At 42.3% G+C, this 19,045-nt stretch overlaps 1 protein-coding gene across 1 annotated transcript; it reads left to right on the top strand.

The window, feature by feature from the left end:
* Positions 1-2,527: 2,527 nt before the first annotated feature.
* Positions 2,528-9,885, top strand: RTL4 (retrotransposon Gag like 4). The gene has a single exon (XM_002720214.4). It carries the CDS (start codon positions 2,770-2,772, stop codon positions 3,697-3,699), a length of 930 nt encoding a protein of 309 aa, XP_002720260.3. The 5' UTR covers positions 2,528-2,769; the 3' UTR covers positions 3,700-9,885.
* Positions 9,886-19,045: the final 9,160 nt, after the last annotated feature.

The raw sequence follows: 19,045 nt of genomic DNA, 5'->3' as shown, positions 1-19,045 counted from the left end.
ATAGCAATCAGCAATGCAGGCTAAGTATGGGGCACTGAGGTTGAAGTCCAACCAGCGATTATTCCAATTTGGGTTGTTTCCTCTAGAGCAGTGATTCTCAAACTTCAGCGCACATTCTAATAATCTCAGGAATCTTGTTAAAGAATGAAAACTGATGCAGTAGTCTGGGATGGGACCTGAGGTTCTGCATTTCTAACAATTGCCAATGTGATGCTAGTGCTGATTGTTACCATGTCACATTTTGAGGAGCCAGGAGTTTGAGCTATCTGTATTCTTGGGCAGTATATGGAAATGAGCGCATTGTGGTCCTGGAGGAAGTGTTGTTTCAGACAGCAGTCCTAATGAGCATGCCACATTGGATAAGAACTAGCTTTGTGACCAGGAGCAGACATCTTTGTCTCTCTGAGTCTCTGTTTTCTCATCTATAAAAATATAAATTTGGCCTGGACAATCTCACAATCACTTTGGATTATAAAACTCTATGGGTGTCTGATTTAAAAAAAATACTTTAAAGTCAAGGCTAGTCTGAGGGAAAATCAACCCAATAGTATAAAGAAGGGAGGTGAGGACACAAGCTGGGAGTCAGCAGATGCCACTGGGCCCCTCCCGCCCAGCATCACCTCCCTGCTGCCCGCCTGTCATCCTCTTCTCCTGAGCCAAGTCCAGCACCTGCATCAGGTGCTCATATTTTTGGTTGGTGTCCTCCACCTGGGTCTTCAGCAACAGTGCCATGCTGCTGCCTGGGAGGGCCTGGACAAAGGCTTCACACTCAGCCATGCTATGCATCTTCTTGGGTTCAATACACAGCAGCTGTGTGGACCAGACCCCCTTGGGTCAGCAGCCCCTTCCCCAAGGATGTGCCTGGGATAGGCATGTGGAGACCCCTGCACTTCAGGGGCAGTGGGAGCGGCTGGGGAGCCTGGGCACCAGCCCTGCAGCCTGCATTATTAATCAGTATGGCAGGGAAGACCGATGAAGGTGGACTGTGAAGCAACAGGTATTACCAGCATTGGCTGTAACAGGACTGGTAATCCCTACCACAGAGGCTGCTGGGAGGACATGGGGAAACCATTTGTGGAAGCAGCAGGTGTGGGACGCAGGGCACCTGCCAGGGCTCCACCCATCACCAGGTGCATGACAGTGGAGGCAGGTTGATGGAATCGGGGAAGCCAGAAGGCCTCAGTGGTATGTCTGGATTCAAGCAGCTGGCGGCTGGGCTGAAATTTCAGAGCCTGGCACTACCCGGTTTACAGTGCTTGGTGTGGTGCCACTCAAGCCAGAGTAGCCAACACCATTGCTGATGCAAGCCTGGGCCAGGTGCTAAGTAGGTGCTGGACAGCCCCACTGAGGCCACATGAGCTTTGCTAGCTGCCTCCTAGGCATGCATCAGGGAGTGGGGGGCACCAGGACTAGGCACCTTCACAAGGGCCTAATCCTTGGTCTAGAACTCAGACTGGTAACAGAAATGTGCCTCCCCGGCCAGTTCAGGACATGGTTATGGTGCCCAGCTGCTCACAGTGAGCATCTGCAGGGACTATCCCAAGACTCCACAGGGGTCTGACGGTGAGTAGGGGCCCCGAGGCCAGCCTGTGCCCTGACCCAGCAGTACCTTGAGTTCCTTGACACTTGGCGCTGTCCTGTATGGCCTGGCTCTGCTCCAGAGGCATCCACAGGATGCTGGTGATGACCTTCTCCTGCTGCTCCAGATCGTGGGCCACCTTGTCCAAGCCAGCCAGCAGCTGCTGCCCCTGCAGGTCTGAGGCATCTGCCAAAGAGGGACATGGGCCACAGTGGGGGTTGGGAGGTGAGAGCCAGGGGCCTCGGAGGCCAGTTGGGACCGCTGGGCAGGCAGCCTCCCCTGTCCCTCTGGTGCCAACCCTCACCATCCCAACCAGAGCACAGAACCTGGTACCCCAAGGCCTTGGGCAGTAGGCCCCAGTGCCCATCTTCAGGGTTTTCCACCTTCAGCACTTTGTGCCACTGCTGGAGTGCGCACTTGCTCCCAGCTGCCTTCTGCCACACTTTCTGGTATGGCTGCCAGGCTGTGAGTAAGAATGAGCTGGAGCCTTGGGCAACCTACCATCCTCTCAGGCCATGGAGTTGAGAGGCTTGCACTGGCACCGTCAACAGCCCAGAGGAGCCCTGCGACTTGGCAAAATGCTCTGTAAGGCTGGAAGCATGATGATGATGGCCAGGGCCTGCTGTGATACTTGCCTGCCATTTCCACTCCTGGGTTCAGAAAGATACCTACCACCACTACTGCCACCACCACTGCCTCCCTCCTTCCTCTCCTTGTTTCAGAGCAGTCATGCTACCCAAAATTATCTGTTTGTTCATTGGTGCTCCCCACCAAGATGTTAGCCCCTAGGGAGTGGTACACAGTAGGTACTTAATAAGTAGTTGTTGGATGCATTAAATAAATAAATAAAAAATAAAGAAAGGGAGGGAAGAGAGAAAACTACTCTGACTGTTGTATATATCTTCTTAATTCCAAATCCTCTATGTGTTCAAAGGTAATACATTTCTTCTGAATGTGCAGAACATTGGCCTTCTCTGTAAAGAAGAGGCAACATTGAGGGACGGACCACAATTATTGAGATCTCTTCAACTCAGTTCTCAGCATCCCCTGGGACTTCTTAACAACTAAGAACCTTGGCTATTTGCTCATAACACTGCCTCTTTGACTATAGAAGAAATTCATTGTCTATCCTTTGATCTCCAGTACTGTTACTCAATTCTCCTCAGTCCAACCTGATTCCAAGAGATATAATGGAGGAGTGCACAGAATCATCATCTACCTTGCAGGTAGAGCCTTCCTTTCCTCAGGCAGAAAATCTGAATCTGCAATCACAAATGCAGCATCTGGCAAAGGAGAACCTTGCTCTTAGAGGCCAAGGCACACCTACCTTGGCCTCAGCCATGATGCCTGTACCTTGCTCACTTGAACACTTTGACCAGTTTCATGATGACCCTGCCAGTCTCTCAGGATTTCTTGCTCAAGTGACTACCTACTTGACAGCTCTCAAGAGGAACAATCCTACTGATGGTGACAAGGTCAAACTCTTTTTCGACTACATATCTCAGCAGATGAAAAGCTATAGGGTCACATCTGGGCCCAACGAAAATACTATGCTGAAACAATATGAGAACTTTGTTCTTGAGTTCCAGCGGTCATTTGGTGAAGCCACAAAACAGGAAATGAATCCTCTGATCAATGCTCAAGTTGTCAAAGGGAATACCTCTTCTGATCAAGACACTACTATTTTACAGCTCCTGACCCCACATCTGAGCTGTAATGAAATCAATAAGAATGATCTATTCCAAGAGGGACTATCTGATCCCATGCTGGATGAAGAAAGTGTTACAGATATGGACAACCTTCCAGACCTTATCACTCAGTGCATTCAGTTGGAAAAGAAACGTAATGACAGACCAGAGCTCCTACAGTCAGAGACCCAGCTCCCAGTATTGGCTTCTTTGATCCACCACCAAGCCCTCTCTAGCTCCATAGGTCTACCACCAAAAGAAGAGCCTACACAGTTGCGAGGAGGCCAGCTGCCTCTCACCCCAGCCAAACGTGCCCGCCAGCAAGAAACTCAGTTGTGTCTCTACTGTAGCCAATCTGGTCATTTCGCAAGAGATTGCCTTGCCAAACGTTCTCGAGCCCCAGCAAGGACAAATAACTCACCTTACCAGTAAGAAGAGCCCAGGAAGATCACTTTGCAAACTTCATGTCCCTCTCACCCCCAGCCTTACTGACTTATATCCTGCATTAACTTTTAAAATACAAATTAGGATCTGTGATATCACTTTACAGCTATGAACTTGCGCTTCTGAGAATTTAAACAACCAGATCTTGTTCATTAGAAAGTGACCCTTCACCAAACCTGACCCAACAAGGATGGAAGCAATTCACAGGACTTTTTGGCAGTTGGGATGAGTTCCCCAAGAGTACTAAAAGCCTATGGGCAAAATTCTGTCCAGTCTGAGTCATTGAGAATAACCTTAGCAGTGCATTGGGAAACGAATACCCACCACTGGGTGAGATATGGTTATTTGCTAATCTAAGTCCTGTATCTTGTTTGCCTAGAATTCAGCCCAAGCATTTTACCCTCACCCTTATTTCTCTACATTCTAGTTCTCTTTTAGTTTAGGACCTTTGGCTAAAGTTCTAATTACATTCCCATATTCTGCTGATATTCTTCTCCTAGAGGCTAGATCCTGCTCTATTAATTATGATCAGTTTCAACACAAATTAACCTTCCTGGAACCACAGCATTTCCACCCTTCCTTAATGATATGCGTTTTCTTGCCATGTAAAGGTTCCTACTTGCCCAACAAATAGAACCTCTTGATTATTGACAAATCAGATTATATGGCCATTTAAACATTCTGTTTGGAACTGGTGTTCCACTTATTTGAGGGACAGCACTTCTTACCAGAACATACATTTAGCCAAACATTACCAATCACAGCTTACTTCCCTGAGAACCCTACCTGAGCTCCCAGCATATCTTATGGCCAAGTCAAAATGGTCTGGAATAATGATGACCTCTGAAAGTATTAGTGAAAGTTGGGGGAGATGTCTCATCATCAATTCCTATGTCTACAGTGTGCCCTTGCTGCCTTGGACAGGAAACTTGGTCAAATGAATCGCCACTAATACATAAGAAATCCCATGGTAGTTCTTTTCTCTAGGGGACTCAATATGGCCACCATCTAGCATCACTGCACATTGCTATTGATCTGTACCCTTATGAACCACTCTAGGATTCTTACCTATTTTGAGGATATTGAAAAGCAAAGAATGACAGACAGCTGCTGAATCATCTCATCTGAAAAATCTTGGGGAACTTATAGTAATACTAGTCTGTCTGCAAAATTCAAGAAATGGTGGTTTCATTGTGTTGGCATTCTTGATACGCATCAACTCTATGTGTAGATCCCTGATGTTTCTGGACAAAAATAGTGGTATGCTGAAGAGGCACAATTCTAAGATGTTAAGGATATCCAGTTATGATCAGTGGCTTCTGGTAATGATCAACCCTCAATTACTTGATTCTTGATGCTGAAATATGTCCCCATAATAGATCTCCTAAAGAAATATCAGTAATCCCATATTCCCTAGTGGTGATTGCAGTCTCTAAGAACAGGAAGTGCTTTGGCCTTGTTCTTACAGAATTGCGCTGAGGCTTCAATACTTAAATCTAGCTAGGACCTTATATCTCATCCTGTAGAACAAGTGAACAGAACTTTTCACCCATCAGTGCCTCACTAACTGTTGTGCCAATCCTTATTTGCATTCACAAAGGGTCTCCTTCATCAGTTGCCTGCTATACTTCCACATTACTCCTTAAATTCCCATAGCAAGGAGACCTGAATGCACATATTCCAGTTATATCAAGAAATTCTCACTGCAGTACTGGGATTGTATAAGATCATCTAACAAGTAGATCTGTTTGAACTTTTGGTGATCTGGGTTTACCTAGATGTATCCTGATCTCTCTTCACAAATTCTATAATAAAGTACTAACCCTAACACCTTCTAGTCACTTTCCTTACCAACCCCAATGCTGATAGGAGCATTCAGTTCACTTAATCACCAATCTATTTCTATTTTCAGACCACAATTTATCAACATGGGCTCTCTTACAAAGATGTATCACCTTATTTATTGTTTTAACTTTTGTTTGAAAAAAATACCTTAATCCCCAAACAATATCCACAATTCATAGCCTCTCAGAATAATATAATCAACCCAGAGCTATGAACTGCCGTTCATTTCCCACTTCTAAAGGCCTCTTGTTGAGGTATTCCTAATCAAGAACCTCTTGTATGCTATCTATGATTGAACAACTAGAATGAGCATATGAACGGGATTTGGGGATAATGTTTTACTCCCAACTAGCTAACAATCATTTTACCACTTCAAAATTTTGTTGTACTGACACCATCCACTATATATCATCCACTTCAATGAGAACAAATTTCTCTGAGAGAAAATAATTAGAATCCAGACAATGGATGATGATGATATGTAACCTACTCAAAGATGTGACTTGTAACTGCAAAGACTGGAGGAACTTCCAGGTCCAATCAAGGATGTAGTTTTATGGAGACAGATCTGCTGCATGATTGGTGCCACATAGAAAGACAGAATTTAGTCATTTTGTGAAAAGTCCTAAAAAAGAATTATTAACAGAACTATAGTGGAGTCTAGACAAGGAGGCAATTAAAGAAACATAGGGCACCTGTAATCTTTCTAGTTTCAAAGATGGAATGTTGACCTGAAAAACATTTGTCCAGTTCCCCCCAACCCACCCCTTTAGTGTGGTAGAGGCATCAAACCATCCAAATTTGTGCCATAAGCCATTAAGATGATCACCTAACTTCTGTGCTCTGAATCCATGTCTCCGAGCAATCTGGTTGTAATTGCCTTCCTGTATAAACTTTGCTTTGGAAAGACAATCTAACCAACTGACAGGAATGTTCTACCCTACTCAGCAGTTCATTCTCATTATAAAAGAATAAATCACTGTTTGGCTAATGCATCATTTTCTTGTGGGTTTTAATAGCATCAGTCTTCTGGATCCTAATCACCTCTGAGTACAGCGAAAAAAAAAATCAAGATTCTCATTATGCAGTCAGTAACATAATATAAATCACAGTGAGTCCACTGAAGACTGATCTCCCTAGGAACTTGGACTCAGCATCAGCCAGCCTTCTTCTTTATCTCTCACATTTGTCTGTAGCTGTCACAAAATTCCTAAATATCTATGGTTTTCATCTGTACTTACCTCCACTCATACCCAGAAGCATGGGTACCAGGCATAAATGATTGCCTCTTATAATACTGCATAGTTCAGTCTTCAGAATACACTACCATAGATAAACACAAAATGCATGATTGTAGACCTAAGCTGCTGAAAAGCACACTTGGAGAGGGATGATGAGTACATGATTGACCTCATTCTCACCTCCATTCTGTCCAGATGGTAACATGTGATATTGTCACTGTCTTCATTTGTATCCATGATGATACAACAAATAGTACCCTTTACTGGAGTCAGGAAGATCATTTCCACCCAGTGCCATCTTGCCTACAAGCACAATAGTTACCTGTGAAGTAAAGTAAAGCATTTAGAATTTGAAGAATCTCTACAAATATCTTGGCAAAATCAAACACCTCATGGCCTTAAGAGGGCTCTGGAGCTTATGTCACATCTGTAAACCTCTTACATTTGGGGCCTATTTCACTGTCTCCCTATGAGACTCCAGATGTCACTTGGCCAAAACAATGTAAAAATGCAAGGGAACATGGTATCATGGGTTTTCAATGTCACCTTGGGACAAGAGTAACAGCCCATGTTTTAAAAACAGAAGTCCCAAAAGTAAGTTACACTATTTCTTAGAACCAGTAGAGCTATTTCATATTGAAATTATGTTAGTACCCAGACCATGCTGTCTTGTCATTGATCACCACTATAGCTTTGACTATTCATGCACTAAATCAATGGTTTTGTTTCCTGGTATTGGCTTTGATTATTCAGTCTCTTTTAACTTATTTACTGCTTGTTGACTCTTAGTACTTGTCCAGCTCAGGGACAATTATATTCCACCAGTCTATTTGTGCTTATGACAATCCCAGTAACCCACTGAAGGACTGTGTAGACTTTCAGTATTCCCTCTGCATAGGAGACTCACTCCTTTGGACATAAAATCTGGCTTTGTGAACATCTAAGAGAAAACTGATATTTGGTAAATTCCTCCTTTATTCCAGGTACTATGCTCAATGCTTTAATTTGTAAATGATACTCATTTAAGTACTATATTACTAAAATATATCTGTTTCTTGCATTTAATCACCACATTTTTAAGAGTGCTGTAATTTCAATTTAAAAAGTATGAAGTGAATATTCACAGCAGTTAAATTACATTCCCCAAAGCCATGTGGCTAGTAAGTGACTGAACTAGAACTTTGAAAGCATATCTTTCTGATTCTCTGATAAAGAAGGACAACTCTCTAAGTCACATCCATCCTGATGACCCTAACTAACTCCATTATATTTCCCATAATCATTCCATACACAGAGGACACTCTTGTAACTATTATCCATATAGCCATTAGTTGAAACGCATGTTCTGGACAGCAATTTGTAAAGGAAGCATAGAACAAATCAGTGTCTTCTAGGACTTTGAAATTTCACTTGTGTTTCTAATGAATCAGGGAAAATTCCTTGAAACATCTAAAATATGCACTGTGTCTGCATTATCTGATTGAGTAGGTTCTTGCTTATTGAGTCAGAATTCTAACGAAGTTTTCTAAGTACAAAGGCTTCATATTTCCAAAGCTTTTCATTCAAAGCTATTGAGTTTTTGTTTTTGTTTTTGTTTTTTCGGGGAGGAGGATGATGTTTACAGTGGCTTTATAATACTAGGAGACAATAATGACTTTGAAGTCTTCTGATGCTTATCTGTCATCATCATGAGAAAATCAAGATTAAAAGAAGAGTTGATTAATTCACACAGCAGTTAGCCATTTAAAGTTGAGAATTGTGCTTCACTGTAGCAACCTTGGGGAATATCCAGTCCAACATGTGAGTATTTATAGAAATATAGTCCTGTTCTCTTTGACATTAACCATGAGTTTACTAACAACTATCAAACATTGTTTCTTTAGTTATCCATGATGATGCTATCATCCCTGAATCCTTTATTAAATATATTGGTTTTCAGCCTATAACAGTTCATGAGGAAAAGAAGATTACATGCTTAGAACCTGTGATTTAAATCAAACTTCCGGCTGGTGCCACAGCTCACTTGGCTAATCCTCCACCTGCAGCGCTGGCACCCTGGGTTCTAGTCCCGGTCGGGGTGCTGGATTCTGTCCCGGTTGCTCCTCTTCCAGTTCAGCTCTCTGCTGTGGCCCGGGAAGGCAGTGGAGGATGGTTCAAGTCCTTGGGCCCTGCACCCGCATGGGAGACGAGGAGGAAGCACCTGGCTCCTGGCTTTGGGTACGTGCAGTGCGGCGGCCGTAGCGGCCATTTGCGGGGTGAACCAACGGCAAAAGGAAGGCCTTTCTCTCTGTCTCTCTCTCTCTCTCACTGTCCACTCTGCCTGTCCAAAAAAAAAAAATCAAACTTCCCCTTATGTACATCAAATTCACCTATCAATAATATAAGGGCATCCTCATCTCCATTCAATTGTTCCAGGATATGAAAGAGTATGTATTCACACTGATCCTCTCATATTAAATTTAGAAGCTTCAAATATTGTCACTGAGTGCTTGCTATGTGCCAAGAAATGAAGTAAAAAGATTTATCTGTGTAATTTCCACAATGGCCTCTTGAGGGAGATACCATTAATATGGCTATTTCACAGGTGAAAACAAGTGAACTCATAGACTTTAGGTAATCTATGCAAGGTCACAAGCTAATAATGGGCTGCAATGCCAGGAATGAAAGAATGGGGCCATAGTCTTGACCAAAATACTACATGCCATTCCCATATTGTTGTCTCAAGCTAAAACATCCTAATCTTTTTAGTGAATCCTCATCTGTTCACCTGTCTAGATAGGTGATATGTTTAACATATCCTTTCCAAACCTTTCCCAGCTCTACTCTGTCTCCAGTGGAGGACAATCATTACAAATATATCTAAAATTTCAGGTGTATACATAAAATAAATTTGAATAAGATATTTTTTAAATCACTAATTCTTTTTAAAAATGATAACTAGTAATTTTTTGGTCTTTCTTAAATTTTATCAGTGTCCTGAGAGAAGAATCATTGTGTACTCTTACCTGAAGGTCATAATTCTCTTTCTTGAGTTGTAATTGATGGCACAAAGCCCATTACCATAAAAATGTAGTTCAACTATGTTTCAATAAATGAATATCCTTAAAGTGACACCAAGGCTCATTTATTTCCTTCTTTCTCAATGCTCTTATAAGATTTTCCAGTATTTCCCTCCACTGTCTTGCTTAATAATTATAACAATAGTTAATATCAATTGAGTACTTACTGCATCCCAGAGATTGTTTTCTTTGGTATATGTTCATTTTCTTCTTTTTAGCTATTATCACTATTATTTGGATAAGGACATTGAGGTTTAAAATATTTAAAAGAAATTTCTTATGGACAGAGAGCTAGTAACTGAGGCAGGGTGCCAATCTATATTCTTCGCCAAAGACCATACTTCTACATAGTAAGTGACTATCTAGATACAATATTTGTGAGCCAAATCCAGCTTACTGCCCATTTTCATAAGTAAAGTTTTACTGTAACATAACCTTACCCACTTGCTTTACAAATGACCTGTGCTGCTTTCATGGTATGAAACGTATCGCCCACAATGCCAAAAATATTCACTATCTGATTCTCCAAAGAAAAAGTTTCCTGACCCTTAATCTACAACATATTAAAGTATTAAATCAGACCAGTCTCTGAGACATGAAACTGTGGATTTCTCCTTTAAATTGGCTCATTTATCACTATTCTTTGGTTCCTGTTTTTAAATTTGTCCCATATATTTGAGGAAAAGATGGGATTAATTCATCTTGATGAAAGGGATTACCTAAAATCTTTTTGCTAACCTAAATAAATAAATTTCACTGGTGCTGCTTTTTCTACATGCATACTTTCTGCATCTAAGAATACTAGTAAATTGGCCAAGTATGATTGTGGGAGTATCTGATGTTTGTCATTCCAGCAAGCATTCTACTTTTGGCAATGATCTCTAATTTGCATATGCAGATCCAACCTCTCCCCCACTTCAGTCCACCTTCCTAGGTGTCATTCTACCTCCAGCTCTGAGATCCAGGCCTAAGTTAGTAGTCACATGGCCCTTGCCTGGCTGCTGGGCCTATTTCAAGGGTGTGTTTGTATCCTAAACTGGTCCAGGTAAAATGAATTTTGTGATTTTCCTTGAGAATATTGGAAGGCAGCTATGCTCACCACTATACCACCAACACTCCTTGAGAATATTGGAACAGTGCTCTCATTTCTTCCTACTGGAAAAGGATGTGGAATGCTGTAGTTCCGATTGCTGATGACCTCCATTTTTTACTTATGAGAGGAGAAATAATTTGACTGAAAGTGAGAAAGCCTAAAGAAGAAGAACAGAGAATTAGAGAGGAAGAAACCAAATCATAAGGATGATTTCACAAATGGCTATATCCATCTACATTATTAGCCATGTGAACTAATAAAATTCTTTTATAAAGGCACATTAGGTAGGATTTTCTATCTTTTGCAACAAAGAATACTGATACAACAATTTCTCCTATTGAAATCATCCTATTTTTAGCCCCATTGCTTATACCAACTTGGATAGTGACAGCAAAGAAAGTTGTTAGTTGCCTAGTAACAGCAACCAAGTTCTCACATTGTAATGGTGGTATTGGACAAACAGCCTCAGTCTTGTGCACTCTATTCCACTGCTATTAATCCTCAGATACAGGAGTCCTTGGCTTCTCTACCAGGAGAATCTTTATCAAATCAGCTGGATGCATGAATTTTGTTTGCCCACAGGACAGAGACTGGCTGATGCTGTACACCAGTTACCCTTTCAAAGAATTGAAAGCTTCTACCTTAAAGTCTTTTCATTAATTAGGAAACAATGTGATATAGCTGCTTAGAGTTTATGGGGCAGATTGAGACTGAAAACTCTTCCCATCACCAACACTTGCACTTTTGCCAAATACATAGCAAGACAGAAAAAAGTAGTGGTTAAGAGTAAGGGGAGGGTTGCGGGTGGGAGGGAAGTTGGGGGGGGGCATTGTAATCCATAAGCTGTACTTTGGAAATTTATATTCATTAAATAAAAGTTAAAAAAAAAAGAGTAAGGAACTCTGGGGCCAGCACTGCGGCGCAGTAGGTTAATGCCTTGGCCAGAAGCACCAGCATGCCATATGGGCGCCGGTTTGAGACATGGCTGCTCCACTTCCTGTCCAGCTCTCTGCTGTGGCCCGGGAAAGCAGTAGAAGATGGCCCAAGTCCTTGGGCCCCTGCATCCACGTGGGAGACTGGGAAGAAGCTCCTGGCTCCTGGCTTCGGATCAGCACAGCTCCTGCCGTTGCAGCCATCTGGAGAGTGAACCATTGGATGGAAGACCTCTCTCTGTGTAATGCTGACTTTCAAATAAATAAATAAAAAAAGAAAAAATAATTAAAAAAAGAGTATGGAACTCTGGAGATAAGCTGCTTATCTGGGATTAAATGCTGACCCCACCTCTCACTAACCACATGATGTTTTGTAGTTTCTTTAAGTTCGGTGTGTCTCAGTTTCAGTTTCTGTATAGAGTTGTTAGGAAGACTAAATTAATGTTTATATAAAACTTAAAATAATACCTGGCATGTAACAAATATTATTGAAGTGTCTGTCAAATTAAAAAATTAATAAATGGTATAAAAGCACTACAGACATTTTAAATATATATACCAAGGGTCTGTCAAAAAAATTTATGATCCCACACCAAGATACACATGATGGGTAAAGTAGCATAGATATCTTTTGATGAGAAAGGATAACTTGATATACAGAATAAGTTATTCTTCTCAAGCTCCAAATTTCATGTCATGGATTCTTTTATCCCTTGGGATTGTAGAATTGATTTTGTTTGGAAGCTACATATAGACAGAAATCAATAAAAACTATATATATAGTATTTCCCTTTCCCAACCATGGATATATTTCTGCTTCTCTCCTTTTACCCCACAAGACATGGGCCTTGACTTTAGAGGCATGTATTTGTTTCATAATAGCACCTAGGAAGAAGGAGGTTGAAGAATCTCAGAATTCTTCTGTCACCCGTGTTCTTTATACTCCCTTGAGCTTCCATAATTTAAAATAATCATTGAATACTTAACAAGCAGTGTGCCTAGCAATATGGCTTGAGGAATGCAGGAATAAAGAAGTGAAATGAAATAAATGGTCTTGGCTGTTCCTGAACACATGGCTCTCTTTCTCTCCATCTCCTGATCTTTCTGTTTCTTTGTCTCTCTCTCTGTTTCTGTCTCTTGATCTCTCTCTCTGAATCTCTCTCTTGCGCTCTCCTCTCTCTTTTCCTTCTTCACCTCTTCCCTCTAGTCTGTCGGGTTTCCCCAAGAAACCCTTACCCTTAAAAAAAAAAAAAGAAATGAAGGGTCTTGGGACCAAAAAATCTTTCTGTATGGTTGAGGAGACAAGAAGAAAAAAGCAAAAAGCAAACAATGTGTGGGATATCAGATTTGTTTCTAAACTTTTAAGATCTTAAAGGTCCCCTGTCATTCTTTGCACATTTCTCGGGCCTGCAGCCTTTGGCTCTCCTCCTACTGAGTTTTCTTGTCCCCACATATTTGGGCTTTCACTAACCAGTACAGACCATAGATAAGAGAAGTGTAAGGAAATCCATCATAATGCCACAGCTCCTTCAACAATGGGGCTGACTGTGTAACTTAAAAGGAGCAAGTACAAAATGAGCTTCTAGTTTAAAAACCAGGGGAAAAGTGCTGAAAATGGTATTAAAATAACACTTTTTTTGCTTCTTATGCAGTCTCCCTCTTGACCTGTCATAGTAGGTTCTTTTCCTATTTTAATTTTGAAATTTAAAGCATATAAAAAAATTAAAGGTTAGTTTAAAGCCTACATATGTTTGTATTAGTTTCTTGGGATTATTGCAACAAATTACTACAAATTGATAGCTTAAAATAAGAGAAGTCTGTTTTCTGATAGTTCTGGAAATGAGAAGTCCAAAACTAATGTGGTGGTAGAGCCAGATTTCCTCTAAGGAAAACTTGTCTTTTTTTGTCTCGTCCAGCTTCTAGCGGCTACTGGTATTCCTTGACTTGGGGCAGCCTAACTGATCTTGGCCTCCTTCTTCACATGGCGTTATTCCTTGACCTTGGGCCCTCTCCATTCTCTTATAACAGCAACAATCATTAGGTTTAGGACCCACCCTAAATCCAGGAAGATATCATCTTGATTTCCTTAACTTAATTCTATGTGCAAAGAGCCTGTTTTCCAAGTAAGTGCACATTCACAGACACCATGAGTCAGGACTTGGACATACTTTTGAGGAAGAGAACTATTCAACCCACTAAAACTCCTTAATTAGAGTCACCAATTTTTAATATTTTGTCCTACCCCCCAAAAAATTGCAAGTGTCAGGCACTTCAGCTCTAAATATTTCAACAGGAATTTCTTAAGGGTAAAGAATGTTTCTACTAAGGAGTGTCAGAGGAGCTGCATCACTGGACAGTGATGAAATTCCCAACCTTACACTTAGCCATCTCTGACACCACCACAGCAAGTCAGGAAAGAAATGCTGTACTACCACTTTATGGGGTAGAAGTCTAGGCTCCCCATATTATCCTTATTGTTACCAGGGTGTTTCATTAGTGCATTTGGCTCTGTATGGCATCTCTGGGAAGACTCATGGTTTGATATCTGGTAAACGTGGAAGTATCGGTAGCCTATTCCTTCTTTGTTGCCTCGGGTGCAATGGGACCACAGTTGTTTCTGTGGTGCTTGGTTCTACTAGAGAAACAATTATCTAAAAATTTCCCATTTTGAATTCCCTTTCATGATGGGTTTATTGTTTGTTTGTTTTTACTTTATGCTATTTAATGCCATGTTCTCTGGTACAGCAAAATACATATATTGAGTAAATGTAAACCTTCACAAATGCACAAGGACCTGCTTCATGAGTTTCCCTCTTCCACAAGCCACCAGACTTACATGTTGTGCCCCTTCTGGAGACAGAAAAGTTAATCTCTCTTCCCATAGACATGCCACCCAACCTATAGTGAATGGGTGACCCCCTAAGTTATCAGAAATTTCCAGAGTGGAACATATGTGGTCCCTGAATTGAGTAGGGTGATAGTTACTTCCACGCAAGTCACCTGCTAAACATAACATGGAGCTTCCCCTTCAGAGTGGCATGCCTTCCTCCGACACTGCAGGGTCCACACCACACACCTGTCCCTGACTCTCCATGTGTGTCTTGCCAGATCCCTATCAGGGATGGAGTAAGACAGTAGACAATGAGCAATGGTGAGGAAAGAGAAGCTGGGGATGGGGTCCTGGTACCCAAAGAGCAGAGGTGAGAAGAAATTAAAACACATGCAAGCCAAGACAGTAAGCCCACAGAGCATGGTTCGTTGACCCTTTAGGCTTCATTTACAAAACACAAGCTCAAAGAAAAAATTGATGATTTTAAGACAACACCTTGCAGATCATTAAAGACCAAATATGGGGTGGGGCCCATCTGAGGATAGCACTCACATGCCTATGAAGCAAACTCTATTTGTTGTGCACTCAGTGTATATTTCTCAACAAGGAAAATTTTTTTTCTTTTTTTAAGATTTATTTATTTTACTTGAAAGTCAGAGTTACACAGAAAGAGAGGAGAGGCAGAGAGAGAGAGGTCTTCCATCCACTGGTTCACTCCCCAGTTGGCCGCAATCGCTGGAGCTGTGCCAATCTGAAGCCAGGAGCCAGGAGCTTCTTCTGGGTCTCCCACATGGGTGCAGGGGCCCAAGGATTTGGGCCATCTTCTACTGCTTTCTCAGGCCATAGCAGAGAGCTGGATCAGAAGTGGAGCAGGCCGGCGCCGCGGCTCACTAGGCTAATCCTCCACCTTGCGACGCCGGCACACCGGGTTCTAGTCTCAGTCAGGGCGCCGGATTCTGTCCCAGTTGCCCCTCTTCCAGGCCAGCTCTCTGCTGTGGCCAGGGAGTGCAGTGGAGGATGGCCCAAGTACTTGGGCCCTGCACCCCATGGGAGACCAGGAGAAGTACCTGGCTCCTGCCATCGGATCAGGGTGGTGCGCCGGCCGCAGCACGACAGCCGCGGCGGCCATTGGAGGGTGAACCAACGGCAAAGGAAGACCTTTCTCTCTGTCTCTCTCTCTCACTGTCCACTCTGCCTGACAAAAAAAAAAAAAAGAAGTGGAGCAGCCATGTCTCAAACCGGTGCCCATATGGGATGCTGGCACTGCAGGCGGTGGCTTTACCTTCTACGCCACAGCGCCAGTACTACAAGGAAACGTCTAACAAGTCTTTGTGCAGCCTCATCCAGTGACTTTTCCTGATATCAATTCTATACAGTGATTTTCATTCATGATCCCTTTTGCTGCAAAAGGGTTTCACATGAATCAGTAATCCTTAGAAATATGAATGTATGTCCACATTTTTCTTGGTTTCTCCCAAAGTTCACCTTAGGTTTATTTGATTGCTATCCACTTAACTGACATCCATTAAGGCAACTCACTTTATTTGTAACAAGAGAAAATGGTTCAGCAACAAACTTGTCTCCCAGAATCACTTCTTTTCTATACTCTGAAAAGTCTTCTATTTTCATGTCATTCCTTTACTTTAAATCCAGTGCACTCTATATAAATGCAAATCCCCCTAGTAATGGCCCACATTAAGCTTTCTCATTCATTTAAGACTGGGTGACTGTAATGTGTATGCAAAAATTTAAGAGGTTAGACCTCATAGTTAAGTGTTCTTACTAAAAAAAGTGAAGGGGATACATGGAAACTTTTGGGGGTAATGGATATGTCTACTGACATATTTGTGATGATTTCACATGGATATGCATGCATGCAAACTCAGCAAATTATACACCGTAAATTTATGTAAGGTTTTGTATCTCAATTGATCCTCAAGACAGTTGTTATTAAAACGTTATCTTGGGGAATCAGTGCTGTGGCATAGAGGGTTAAGCTGTTGCCTGCAATGCCAGCATCCCACATGAGCAATGAGAAGGCAACAGAAAATGGCCCAAGTGCTTGGGACCCTACCAACAATGTGAGAGAATCGTATGGAATTCCAGGCTCCTGGTTTCCACTTGGCCCAGCCATCGCAGCCATTTGCGGGATGAACTACCAGATGGAAGATATCTCTCTCTCTCTCTCTCTCTCTCTCTCTCTCTGTAACTCTGCTTTTCAAATATATAAATACATATTTTAAATTAAAAAATGTTTTTAGGGCTAGGCATGAGTTTGATACAGTTGTTAAGACCTTACTTGGGACACCTGAATCCTATATTGGAGTGCCTAGTTTGAGTCCTCCAGAAAAAAAGCTTCCTTGGTGTTGCTTAAGTGGTGGCAGCCATCTCCTACTCAGCATTATAACTGACCACAGACCCCACGTGAAGTCCAAGATCATCAAAAGAAGATGAAGGCCGGTGCCATGGCTCAATAGGCTAATCCTCCACCTAGCGGTGCTGGCACACGGGGTTCTGGTCCCAGTCAGGGTGCCGGATTCTGTCCCAGTTGCCCCTCTTCCAGGCCAGCTCTCTGCTGTGGCCCGGGAAGGCAGTGGAGGATGGCCCAAGTCCTTGGGCCCTGCACCCCATGGGAGACCAGGAGAAGCACCTGGCTCTTGCCTTCGGATCAGCGCAGTGTGCCGGCTGCAGCGCGCCAGCTGTGGCGGCCATTGGAGGGTGAACCAATGACAAAAGGAAGACCTTTCTCTCTGTCTCTTTCTCTCACTGTCCACTCTGTCTGTCAAAAAAAAAAAAAAAGGATGAAAAATTTCAACCAGCACTATCTGCAATGCCAGTATATCAAGATTAAACGTTACTGGCAGAAACCTGGAGGTTTTGACAACAGGAGGGGGAGGATTCAAAGGGAAGAGCTTGATGTTCAGATACTCATCATTGGTTATGGGTACAATAAGAAAACAAAGCACATGGTTCCCAGCAACTTCTAGAAGTTTTTGCTGCACAATGTCAAGGAGCTGGAAGTGCTGCTGATGTATAACAAATCTTACTGTGCTGAGATTGCTCCCAGAGTGTCCTCCAAGAATTGCAAACCATCATGGGAAGAGCAACCCAACCAGCCATTAGAATCACCAATCCCAATACGAGGCTGTTCAGTGAAGAAAATGAGTAGATAGCTTAGCTTGTGTAAATAAAACCATAAAAATTGTCGAATAACTTTTATATTACCTGACTATAAAATAAATTTTAATTAATAAATAAAACTGCATTTCCTTTTAAAAGATTTATTTATTTGAAAGGCAGCATTACAGAGAGGGAGAGGCAGAGCAAGAGAGATCTATTTTTTAATGATTTATTTATTTATTTGAAAGTCAAAGTTACACAGAGAGAGAAAGAGAGGCAGAGAAAGAGAGAGAAAGAGAGAGGTCTCCCATCCACTGGTGCACTCCCCAATTAGCCACAACAGCCAGAGCTGCACCCACCCGATGTCAAGAGCCAGGAGCTTCTTCTGGGTCTCCCACGTAGCTGTAGGGGCCAAAGGACTTGGGCCATCTTCTACTGCTTTTCCAGGCCATAACAGAGAGATGGATAGGAAGTGGAGCAGCCGGGATTTGAACCGGTGCCCATATGGGATGCCACCACTGCAGGCAGCATTCTTTTTACCCACTACACCACAGCATAGGCCCCTGTCTATTGTTTTATTCCCCAAAAATGCCTCAATGGCCAGAGCTGGCCTACCGAAACCAGGAGTCCACCCTAGTCTCCCTCGTCGGTGGTAGGAGCTGAGGCTGCTTTTCCAGGCATATTAGCAGGGCTCTGGTTTGGAAGTGAAACAGGAACCCATATTGAATACCACCAGCCTCACAGGTGGTGGTTTAACCCACTGTGTCATAACCTCAGCCCTAAAAGTATTTTTACTTTGAAATATTTAAGTTTTGGTGCTGGTTCTGTAGCACACCAAATTAAGCTGCTGTCTGCAGCACCAGCATACCATATGGGCTCCAATACGAGTCTGAGCTGCTCCAGTTCCAATCCAGCTCCCTGATAATTGCCTAGGAAAGCAGCAGATGATGGCCCAAGTTCTTGGGTCCCTGCATCCACATAGACACAGAGGAAGCTCCTGGCTTCTGGCTTATTGCAGCCATTTGGGAAGTGAATCAGCAAAATGACAGTCTCTCTCTATTAACTCTGCCTTTCAAATAAATAAATAAATAAATGCTTTAAAAGAATTTTTGAATTTTAAATAGATTTTTATAAATCTCAAATTTTGTTAAAGTAAAAGAAATTTTGTGGAAGTAAATGTATCACTTAGCATGGAATTTTTTAACCAGTTATTA

The sequence above is a fragment of the Oryctolagus cuniculus genome, chromosome X (genome assembly GCF_051225735.1).
Source record: "Oryctolagus cuniculus isolate XC-2025 breed Fujian yellow rabbit chromosome X, ASM5122573v1, whole genome shotgun sequence".
Taxonomy (NCBI): Eukaryota; Metazoa; Chordata; class Mammalia; order Lagomorpha; family Leporidae; genus Oryctolagus; species Oryctolagus cuniculus.
This window is presented reverse-complemented; position numbering and strand designations above follow the sequence as displayed.